Source organism: Notothenia rossii, assembly GCF_949606895.1.
Source record: "Notothenia rossii genome assembly, chromosome: 11".
NCBI classification, from domain to species: Eukaryota; Metazoa; Chordata; class Actinopteri; order Perciformes; family Nototheniidae; genus Notothenia; species Notothenia rossii.
Window position 1 is genome coordinate 46,560,268 of NC_136910.1, and position 12,995 is coordinate 46,573,262.

Sequence of the window (12,995 nt, forward strand, 5' to 3'; positions counted from 1 at the left end):
GTGGACCCTTAATAAAAGATTCATGAAGATAGCCGACCATGGTGCAGTGCCCAGAGATTGTCAAGTGGTTGGTTAAGTTAATTTTCTCCGGAGCTGCACATGCTCCTGCTGTTCATATAACTCTATGCCAGAAAGCAAAATGAGTGTATTTCAGAAAAAGATAAACAATTAAGTAACATTTTAGTAAGAGAAACAAGCAAGAGGACATTGCCTCTCACCTCAAGTGTAGGCAATCTGATCAATCTGTTCAATAGAAACATTAGTATCATGTCTAGTATTTGTCATTCTACTCCACCTGTAGCTGTCACTGGAATCCTCCGTTTCTTCGCTGGGCTTGTCACCTGGATTGTCCTCCTGTGTGCTGTCTGCTGGTTGGCTGTCCACCTGGCTGTGGGCGTCACTGTTGGAGTGATCCATCCAATCAGAGACGTGTTTGAGGGCGCACTCGACGGTGGACACCAGCGTCTGAACGGCTTCCAGCTCTTGTGAGGAAGGGTAGATGGTGGAGTGTTTCGCCATGACATGGCGGTCATCGTTACTGAAGGACCGGAAGGACCTCTGGAAAGAACAGAAGAAGAATGAGGAGTCAGTACAAATATATAATGCACATTCTGATTAAATTGTGAAAACAGAAAAGAGGCACACACACACCTGGACACACACAAATACACACAGCAAGGACACACCTGGAGGGAGGTTTTCAACAACAGGTGGAGCTTTAATCCATCAAATTGAGCTTTAATCTCCCCTGCCTGAAATCTCACACCGTTTGCAAAAATACTCACCACCACCACCGAACGGCAAAAGAAATTCAGGACAAACACGCTTACTGTCTGTCCCACTAAGTGCACGTACAAGTGGCTTCTTTATAGGTTGCTTTGGTGCAGACTGAACATTCATCTCTTTTATGGTACACAAATCAAATGTTAACTCAGTGACAGCTTCCATTTACCCCTGACATGCATGCATGGTCACATGCACACATCAGGGATTCATCTGACCATCCTCCTCAAATCCTCACTACCTGTCATATTTCAAATCAGACTTTATGGCCTGGGTATTTATGTCAGCTATATACTCTTAGTTGCTCATGCTCACTCTCCGGGAGGTAGGAGGAGAAACACGCTGGAAGTAGGAGATCAGGTGGGAGAGTAAACAACATCAAATAGAAGGGGTAGAGGAGGGCTGTGGGAACAGTACAGCATGTTTAAAAGGGAACAAGGACATAAAACGGTTGCAGCAGGGGAGGATGGATTCAAAGACGGATGGAGAAGTGAAGAGATGAAGGAGAGGAGCAGGTGCAGCTGAGGCCTTTGTGAGTCGCACACTCTGCAATTAATACCATCCAGATGGGTCCCTGTGCATTCATATGAAAGTGTGAACTATATGTCATCTGTTTACATCTTTCATATGTCACAGAATGTCAGCAGGTGGCTTTTAATTGGAGGGAATATCTAAACATCTGACCAGTGGGTATTGACATTATGTAATGTTATATAAAACTGATACAACAGTGAATATTAAGCGGCCATGTAGAGAGAGATACATCATGGGACAATAAGAAAAATAACATTGAGAGGGATTTAAAAGATCCAACAGCAAAACACATTTGCTTTTTAACATTTCTGTTGTACTTTTAAATTCTCTTTTCTTTGTCTATTGCTGTTGTGATATTTCATAGATCACGAAGGCATTGATTTGAATTCATCTTGATCATTGTAATTCAGTTTGGCTTGGTCCGGCTTTTTGTCTCTTCCTTCACTCTGTCTGTGTTTTTTGATGATATCATATCTGAGAGGAATAATTATGTTTACACAGTATTGTTTACATCATGAGTTGGTAACATGCATCTAAAGAATGAGGTTCATTTTTAATCATTAGGGGGTTTTGCACTATGCCGGGGAGCCTGAGGCACGTTTAACATGAAGAGGCTGCTCTCAAGACGCCGCTTATCTACAAGACCCACATTTCCCTTTATTCGCTACATGCACACACACACACACACACACACACACACACACACACACACACACACACACACACACACACACACACACACACACACACACACACACACACACACACACACACACACACACACACACACACACACACACACACACACACACACACACACACACACACACACACACACACACACACACACACACACACACACACACACACACACACACACACACACACACACACACACACACACACACACACACACACACACACACACACACACACACACACAGAGAAGGGATGACCTTTTTCGTTGTAATATGGATAGTGTGGCTCCAGCGCTGCTATCAATCTACTTGAAATCCAAGGACCAACAGCGTGCACTCACCCACTTCATCCCATTCCTAATTGAACTGGTGACACACTCTTCCAGCAGAGAGAGTGAGATAAAGCTTTTAACAGAATGGAGGACAGGCTCAGCATCACAGCCTGTGTAGCTCACTTTGTATAGTGGCACACATTTTCCGCAATGTTTTTTTTTTTTATCTCTGTTCCTACATTACTGCTAGGACTCATCAACAATTGAGATACCTGAAAACTGTTTTCCAATATTGAAATTCTTCCTCTTCATATCTTGTTATGATCGCCATTAACTACTGAATTTCCCCCACGGGGATTAATAAAGCTCCATCTTACTGTATCTTATCTTGTCTTTTATGCACATCTCCATTTGACATTTTCAGCTAGCCAATATTTTTTAATTGAAATCAGTTTTTATTCATCAGTGTGATGAGGCATGTGTCAAAAAATGATTATGCAATAAGAGGGGCAACAGGATGTGTTAGTCACTTTTATGGCACATACATTCACAGGTGGAGTGATTACTGGTGTCTTACCTGTCGTACAACAAAACTTGCAAATCTCTTCAGCTTGTGTGTCAGCTGCAGACCTTATTTCAGACTTCTAACCACAAACATGTTCAAAACACAATTGACTTCCAGAAGAGGGAACAGGAAGTGGTGAAATGCTTTTTTCAGGGTTTGAGTGCTCATTACTGCACCACTTTATTTATACTGTATCTAACTGGTGTTTTACCTCTTGTCTTCATAGAAACATTTTATTTTTGCTTCGGCCGGGACGACAACAATCACTGGGAGTGTGTTCCTACGTGCACGATCCTGTGTGTATCTTTACACTTGTGTGCCTTCACAGAGCAGTGTTTAACAGACCAACAGACGTGGATTTTATGAGCCGTTGCTAATGTGAGCTTCTGCAGCTATAAACCACACTGCGAAGAGGGTCCGTGTATCTGTGTGTGTGTTAGTGTTTCAGTATTACTTGACCACGGGGGAGTTGTTGCCCAGCCGCTCTGATCACCATGTAAATCAGAGCAGTTAGGGAGGACTCACTGACAGGAATCGAGCCCCCCCCCCCCCCAGGGCAGAGTCTGCCCAGATAATGTTGCAGGCATTTAGACAAGTGACGTGATAAGTAAGCTAATGCGGCCAAGATAGAAACTGATGCAGGATTTCACAGTTTCACACCAATTTCAGAGAAAGGTTGAGTGGAAATGTCACGGTAGCCTTCAAACGTAATGATTGACTGTGTGTACAGTAATTCATAACCCTCTTCAAAATTCTCCAATCTCCAAGAAAAAAAGCGTGTGGTTGTCCTTGGATCCACTCTGACCGGCACATAACCCAGAGGTCAATCACACAATATGCTGTGTGCATGTGTGAGTGAGAGCCATAAGACATAGACCTCTATCAAAATGCCTGTAACAAACCCAAGTGTCACTAACCAACAAAATTAGACTGTGTCCGATTTCAGCTCGATCCTTGGAAGTGAAAATTGAGTTAACTTCCAAGGATCAGCTTCACTAAAAGTGTGCATGAGGCAAGAAATACGAGCACTGAAGACCTTCACACATGTTATTAGAAAAGCCAACAGTTTACCTATATTGTTTCCATACTGCCACTTCAAGCACTTTTCTTTTTGAAGTTCCTTATCCTGATTTCTAAGTGGCAATTAGGTTTGAATAATTGCAATCTATATCCAGTGTTCCCCCTACCATTGTCTCTGCGGGGCGCCAAATTGCAACTAATCTATCTACTGTCACTTTTCACATTGAACATGTGCTCTTTTATTAACTAAACTAAACACTTTCATTTTAAGTTATGAGTTTAGCGATTTTGACCCTAAGAAACACCAATGCATTAATCAATAACAATAATCCACAGCTCCTCTCTCTGCTCCAGAGGATTTAAAAAAATAAAATATCCCAACAACACTATTGCACAAAGCTTTTAGACCACACACTTACCAATTACACTCCATTTCATGCTCCAGTGAGGCCGACCGGCTGGCAGGTCCGCGTTACATAACCACATTACACAGCATGTACAACTCGCTGTGTAATAAACTAATGTGCACACGTACCAACACAATAAAAAAATGTAACGTATCGTAACAGAAACTCATTGGTCACTAAATATAAAAGTATGAACGACATAAGCGCATAAAACCCATACAATCAATTACTGACAGTATCAGATTACCTCCATCACTACCAGACATTACCCCCCCCCCTAACCCATCCTGAGCTTAATGCCCTGCAGTCAAAGCATTTCAGTTCAAGGTGTTGTGGTTAGACACGCACCCTGTCAGTGCTTCACTTTAGAGGCTGCTGAATCCAATGAGTCCCCTCTCTGTCTCTTTCACTCTCTTCCTGTCTCTCTGTGGCCATCTGCTATACATTACATGACCCGATGCCAAGGACAAGACTCACTGGTATGGTGTCAGCTGTGTCTGGAGTCTCCTAAACCTGTTTTTTTATTTTCAATTCTACAGAAACCTTCTATTTAGGAGCATTGCACTGTGAGTGTGTGTTTGTGCGAACGGAGAATGCCTGAGGTGTTTGTGAGTTCTTATTTTTAATAAGTCATGTGCCTAAAGTGCATACCGAGTGCTTGGGTGACAGCACACGCTGCGAGGTATTGTGAAGAGAGACTGAGAGATGAGGCAGAGAAGAGGACAGAGGTGGAGAAAGCTTCAGAAAGTAAAGGGAAGCTGAGAGAGAAGAAGATGCAGGGATATAAAAACAAACTGGATTTTAATATTCATAGCCAGCTGCAGAAAGAAAAGTTTGTTTTAACGCAAGCCCAAACATTCTTATAATGCAAAACTACACTGAAACCCAGAAAAACTAATTGCCGTTTATACCACGCTAAAACACTATATTTCAGGAGTGGTATTTGACAAAATGTCACACCTCTTTAGCCTAACATGAAACCAAGTAAAGTTGAAGGATAAGAGAACAATTCTAAACCTTCAAAAACCCATCAAAAAAATGTCTCGGAGTGATGGAACAAGCAACACACACAAATAAAAAACTGTCTCAGTAACATCCAGCCGCCTAGGGGAGATTGCATTAAAAATTCATCCTGTGATTTATCTGCACTCTGCTTGGCAAGCCGACCCGACACACTCCGCTATCCTGTTTTATTGGGCTCTCTCTCACTTCCTCGCGCTGTCCTTCACATTACCACATGCGTGCATTCACACACGCATGCCCACAGAAGCAGGGGAAACACACATCAAAATAAATGTGAAAAACTGCAAAACTTATAACAGGCTGTCCATTTCAAGACCGAACTCTCAGCTGCTCGTTTTCAACATTTTCAAAAAAGGAAACAGGCAATACACAACATGTCATCCTCATCAGCTAAATGACCACACTGTCATGTTTCAGCATCAACCATTTTCATCTGAAGTCTGCTCATCAATCCAGATTACAAACAAGCCTCGTAGAATACAGTACCCAGTCTAATATGAACTAAAGGAAGAGATGTGATTAAACAAGCCCTTTGCCCTCTTTAATTTGTCGGCATGGTTTTAAAGGTTTATGGTCTGCCTATTAAATATTATGACCTGACTGCTCAAAGCAGATGAGCAGACATTACATCGCTGCTGTCCATGGTATTAGCGTATTGAGTATGGCCATTTATACAAGAGGGAAATACCAGAACACAATAAAATAGACATAAAATGATGTCATATGCGAAGAATGGTAAAATGTCTTAATGAAATACGTTTTCCCGTTTTAACAAAAGCTTTTCAAACCTTGCAGATTTTATTTTTAATGGGATGTCTTTTACTAAAATGCACATGACAGATGTTGTAGAGATGAGGATATTTTATATTCAACATAACATGAAAAGCAGAACAGAAACCTCCAAACTGTTAAAACGTTCCACTTGTCTTCTCTAGAAACTGAGCAGCAACTAATGATGACATGATAAAAAGACAGAGCTATTCAACATCCCAGACAGATACAAAATAATCAAGCCAAAATGTGTGTGTGTGTGTGTGTGTGTGTGTGTGTGTGCGCGTGTGTGTGTGTGTGTGTGTGTGTGTGTGTGTGTGTGTGTGTGTGTGTGTGTGTGTGTGTGTGTGTGTGTGTGTGTGTGTGTCAAGAGAGCGAATGGAGGCACAGAGAGACACTGCGGGAATGTGTACTCATTAAATGCAGAAAGCTCATAGGAAAGTCGATAGAGAAGCCGTTTGGAGTATCGTGCGGTTTGGGGATGACACCCCTGCCAAGGTCATCCACAGTCTTTGCTGCATCACAATAACTCGGGACGAATCACAACACTGTGTTTGCAAGACACACACACACACACACACACACGTCTCATTACCCTTGGTTATTTATGAGCTCAACCACGTGCCCTCATCTGCGGTGTCCAGCCTCAGCACCTCCAGCAACATCTTGTTTCCTCTCAATCATTCAGTTTTTCTCCCATTTCCTCCTCCCTCCATTCTTCCTCCCTCCCCCCCCTATCAACCACTCTTCCAATCTTTTCCTTTTTCCCACTCACATTTCCTCCTTCCTCCTCTTGTTCTAGCTCTTAATAATTCATCTTCTGCACGGCTCCCCCCTCAGGGAAAAGCTCCCACTGTCACAGGCCAAGCACATTAATCAATCCCTCGTCTCTCTCTCTCTCTCTCTCTCTCTCTCTCTCTCTCTCTCTCTCTCTCTCTCTCTCTCTCTCTCTCTCTCTCTTCTCTCTCTCTCTCTCTCTCTCTCTTTCTCTCTCTCAGCGCTTTACCTCCCTTCTCTCCCCCATTTCTCTGCTTCACACCTCTCTTTTGGCTTCCCATATCCTTTACGCGTACATCTGTCATGTTTCTGTCCATCATTTTATGTTTTTATGCTCTTATCTGCCCCCCACTTGTCATTCTCCCCCTCAGCTGCTCTCTTGGATCCTTTAAAACGCCCTTTCCTCCTTTTTAACCACAGACTCTTTTTCCTGCCTCTTATGCCTTTCAAAACGTGTTTCTTTTGTAATTACATAAGAGAGAAAAAACGGAAATTCTATTTTGATACAATGAAAACGCTTTTTATTAAACTCTAACAAACGGCAGGTTGTTGAATTACACGTCATTCAACTTTGGAAAAAGATATTGACAAGAACAAATTAATTGACTTTGAATCAAAATGTAAAAGAAAAACAGCCGGGAGTATTTCAAATGATTGGGTTTTGTTTGGCTTTTTGTTTAACACATCGTCTTGTGTTTTTTATTGAGTTTTTAAATATTTTCTAGGTCTCTGTTGTCCCTTTTCATCCTTTGTTCCCCAAGTTAACATATGTCCCTATAGTTCCCCTAGTCTAACCAAAGCCTTACACTCAAGTCTGCACAAGCTCTTATCAAGTATCTCTCTATCTTTGAAACACACACACACACACACACACACACACACACACACACACACACACACACACACACACACACACACACACACACACACACACACACACACACACACACACACACACACACACACACACACACACACACACACACACACACACACACACACACACACACACACACTGTTGTTGTGTCTAGAACAAGTCATCGGCTTGAACTCTCACACCCTGAAGTCTGTAGAGTATTTCCTGTCGACTCTATTTTGGATAATTCACCGGAATTCAAGCAAGCAAAAACCACAACACAGGCATCACACACACACACACACACACACACACACACACACACACACACACACACACACACACACACACACACACACACACACACACACACACACACACACACACACACACACACACACACACACACACACACACACACACACACACACACACACACACACACACACACACACACACACACACACACACACACACACACACACACACACACACACACACATACAGGCAGAGTGTATTACCATGCCTGCAGGAGGGGTGGTTGCACGTTTCCTTCCTTCTGACGCCCTGCTCGTGGAGTACTTGGGCGGGTGGTGGGGGGTGCAGAAGCAAGGTTACCGGTCAGGATGTTGCTGTCACGCCGTTTCCGCTCCTCATGTGCTCCCCTGTCTCTCTGGCTACCGCTCTACGAGAGGTTGTTCTTCTACAGGGATGGAGAAACAGAGAGAGAGAGAGGAAAGGTTGATAAGTGCCTCAAATACTACAGGAGGGAGGTAAATGGGGAACGGCCGTTTTTACAATAAAGAGGCACAAAAAAGGCATAAATGCAGGTATAAATCAAAACACTTCAAAACAAACACAAAGTCAGAACCATTAGAGTAATCTAACAAACATTAAGGGTAGCATTCAACCTGGAAATGTTTTACCCTGAAACCCCCAACCCCTCTATCCAGCTCTCTCTCACACACAGTTTTTTAGAAATTGGTGCAGTCCCCGTTCTTTAGTAAAACATCTGAAAGAATAACTGATCAACCCATGTGGAGATAGACATGTGGGCACACACACACACACACGGCTTCATTCATTTTTCATGAGCCGGCATGGTTTTGAGGGAGGGGGACGTGATACAAACATGTACTTGTTTTCATACACTGGGTTAGATACACATCCAAACACACACACACACACACACACACACACACACACACACACACACACACACACACACACACACACACACACACACACACACACACACACACACACACACACACACACACACACACACACACACACACACACACACACACACACACACACACACACACACACACACACACACACACACACACACACAGCATTGTAGATGTTATTTAGATATTCTACTAGAAAAAGATATAGAGGACCTCTGAGATGACAATGATTGTGTCATCAAATATGGAGAACACATGATGATCTTTTGTTTCACACATAGTATGCATAGTGTTAAAATAATTGCACATAATTCATTTTAAGGAGAATGCTACAACAGTAAGCCTATACCATGACAATCATGAATACACTGACATTTATATACCTTGTATAAGCAATGACAAATGAAATCTAATGTGTCACTGTGGGTACTGGGTAAACACTGGGTTTAACTATAAAGCACTTCTGATTCAGAGTAGAGAACAGTAGCGGGGGTTTGCAGAAAAAAAAGGGGACTGAGTGAACTCCGAGCTGAAATTGAAATAAAAATGTTTAGTGCTTGGTGAGAGCCGGGCCAGTGGGCTTTTTCCTCTACAATCTGTGACTGTAATAGCTCTAACCTTATCTTTCCTGTGCTTTTACTCCTCTCAGCAAATTGACTTGGCAGAAAAGTTATTCTGAAAACAGATGTAAAGGCTATATATAACTCGGAATATATTATTTTACATTCCTCATAAGGGATTTAAGATTTTCTAAAAAAGTATATTAGATGTCAACGTAACCCATAAATATATATGTATATATGAGATGTATAAACGTGAATGTAGTAACTGTGACGTCACCGGTTGGATTTTTGGAGAGTGAAAAAGCCTTGAGTTTGGCTGCAGCCATCTTGATTATTTTGCAACCAGAAGGGACATGAGAGGGTTTGGCAAAGTAGAACTGAAACTGAACTTGACATTTTTGGTCGACCAACATTACCTATTATTACCTAAAATTATAGACCAAATTGGAAAGTTTTAAGAAAACATCCAAACAAGACCATGTTAGCAACCTGTCAATCACAAGCCTGCTCCAAAGCATAAGCCGCTTTATCATCTAGTTTACTCTTAATTCGACCATCATTTTTTTTAATGTACATCTTACAGCTATAAAGAAGACTTTAAATGATCAATCGAAACAAAAAAATGATTATGAAAATGTTAACTGAGGTATCAAATGAAGTAACAGGTAGGGCCATTTTCTTATAGACTTCTACACAATCAGACTTATTTTGCAACCAGTGGATGTGCCCCATGCTGACGTCTTCAAAGAAGACAGTTTAAAGCATTGTCTTAGCTTTATATTAGAGCCGCTTAATGCAACCTTGAACTGCGATGAAGATACTTGTGACTTCTACCTTTAGCTCATCATCGGCAAAGTAAACTAAACATTGGGTGTTGTGTTGATATGAAAAGACAGGCAAGTTTTATCAGAGCGGAGCGAGACGAGGTGAACAGATACACAACGCTCCTATTCACAACATGAAATGTCAACAGTATCACCACTGACAGTACACAGATGCATCTGTTCACACTCAACCAAATGCAATGGCATTTATAGAGCGGTGCCTCTGTCAGCACAAGAGTGTAGGGGATGATTTTAAAAAGCTCTTCTAGATGCAGGGTTGTTTAAGCAGACAAACTAATTATGGAGCGCAGGTGGGATTTGGAAAATAAAAAGCCTTTGTGTATTATACAAAATTGGAGTATGGTCTTTGTCTAAAAAAATATAAAATGGCCATCAGTTTCCTCAAAGATATTCACTTTACAATAAAATAAAGAGAGAATAAAAGATAATCCTCACTTTGGAGAAGCTGAATAATGCCAATTTGTCAGGTGTGCTTGAGAAATAGATGAAACGATAAACAAATTATCCTAATAAGAAGCTACGTTTTTGGTTGATGTGCTAATCGTTTTTATCCAAAAATAGCCTCCAAAATGTACACCACAGTGCCAGAGCCTCATTACAACATTGGAGTTTTTTTTTTGTCAATTTATTGAACATGTCAGAAACAAAACATACAACAATAATAATAACATATATACTTTTTTTTTTCTCACTCATAATAATAATTATAACAAAATATAACAACAACAAAAAATGATACAAAAAATTCTCAAATAGTCTCTGTCATGTTCAACAGGGCAAAACCCATCATCTCTGAGAGATTAAACATCCACTGCACTGATATGGGAAGCATTTGACACCCTGGAATCCAGAAGAAAGTACACACGCATTCATACAAATACACTGTTTCTCTGCTGTTCAACTATGCACAGCTATAACTGGCATTTTTCATTTGTTATACACTCGACCCCATCAATAAACAGTATCTTTAATGTGTTGAGTATCTCATCACCCTGAGACCACTAAACAGTAATCCAGGGTGTTATCAGGATAGTGTCAGGGGACAGAAAAGATGAACACACGTGTGATTGTCGGTCTCTCCCGGAGTAGACTGCTGGGGGATTAAATAGTGGTAAAACTGCAGCCTCTCAGTGACAGCCCAGTTGGATCCAGTACAAGAGAGGGGAGAGATAAAGATGCAGTCAGTAGTTAAAGAGGGAAAAATGGAAAACGCTGTAAATGTGCATGAACAGGACCAAGTAGGACGAAGCGAGTGGACTAAAGAGCGAAACTATAAGAAGAAAAGGAAGTGGTGTAAGGGGACACAGGGGAATTGGATGAACAACAACGGCTGATAGTGAGCCGCCCCCTCGGGCAAACAGACTCCAGCAGAGCAGCTCCTCATTTTCTCTCCAGGCCTCCCCCTCTAAGCCGCTGGACGCTGGGCTGCCACACTGGCAATTACCTCCTCAACACACCTGGCAGCGACAGGGCCTGGGTCTGTGCACACATGTTCTGCCATGTACCCTACAGCCAACACTCTGTGCCTGAGGAGGGGAAGCTCTCTTCCAGCATGGCTTGGCCACTTAGGATGGTAGGCAGATGATTATAGTGCAGGCACACGCACACAGACACAGATACAGACACCCTGCCAAGAAGCATACTAACAACGTGCCTGCCCCCATTCGATTCTCATTAAAAGAGCAATCCAGTGATAAACAACAACACCAATCCCCCCTCTTTGTTTCTGTCTCATGGCACTTTCCATCTAATTTTGCTTTAATTAGAATCATATTTACCCAAATGAAAAATACAGCGCACATAAACAACAGACTAGAACCAGAAAGAATGCTGATATTGTCTGAAACAAAGATGAATGGGTCCTTATGACTACATCACTATATGTGGCGTACAGTATTCCCACCCTGCTCTGACTCCACATGGCACTGAGGCGGCCATGTTTTAACATGCATTTCTGCGTGTTGCAAGTAGAAACATGCTGCCTCCTGTTCATAAAGCCCCTTGTGGATTTGTCTCCTCTGCGCTCACACTGACCAATTATTTCATTTATTCCGACATCCACCCTCCATCTATACGTCTCACACCAATATCCATTCTCCACTTTTCTTTTCACACCATCATGGTGGGCGATTAATGTGTGATTTTTGCATTTTTTCTTCAGAGAAAGGGAGGAGAATAGGTTGAAACTGGCAGAATCCCTTCCTCATTAACACTGGTGGCAGCTCACCAACATGTGCACACACAAATGCATGCGCATCACCTCAATTTGGTTATTGAATATATTTTTCCTAGAAGTTTATTCATGAGGGAAAACACACACACACACACACACACACACACACACACACACACACACACACACACACACCTGTGCTGCGTCCTTCCTGTGCACGACTTGGTGATAACATCCCGTTTTCCCAACAGAGATTGGGATCAGGCAGAGAAAAGAAAAAACAAGGGATGGGAAGTGATTGAAAGATGAAGGAGAGATAGCAGAGCTGGGGAATTTGCTGAGATGGCTCTGAGCAGCAATTTACACCTTTCTCATCTGATAACCATCACATGCGGTGAGCAGTGGAAGACACGGAGTGATGGGAGACAGAGGATTGCCAAAAGCCAGAGAGACTGTGCTCATTAGCGTTGGAAAGGAGCTTATTTTTTCCACATTGTACTCCCTTTCAGAGTTTT

General features: G+C 42.1%; 1 protein-coding gene across 5 annotated transcripts in view; it reads right to left on the reverse strand.

The window, feature by feature from the left end:
- Window positions 1–12,995, reverse strand: part of strbp (spermatid perinuclear RNA binding protein) — a 74,225-nt gene that overhangs the window by 26,206 nt on the left and 35,024 nt on the right. For all 5 annotated transcript variants that reach the window (XM_079657787.1, XM_079657785.1, XM_079657786.1 and 2 more), the window contains exons 3-4: window positions 8,228–8,409; window positions 296–558 (exon numbers count right to left, since the gene is read on the reverse strand). In XM_079657787.1, coding sequence (XP_079513913.1) covers window positions 296–558; window positions 8,228–8,230 — 266 coding nt within the window. In that variant the 5' untranslated portion in view covers window positions 8,231–8,409. The remainder of the gene's footprint in view (window positions 1–295; window positions 559–8,227; window positions 8,410–12,995) is intronic.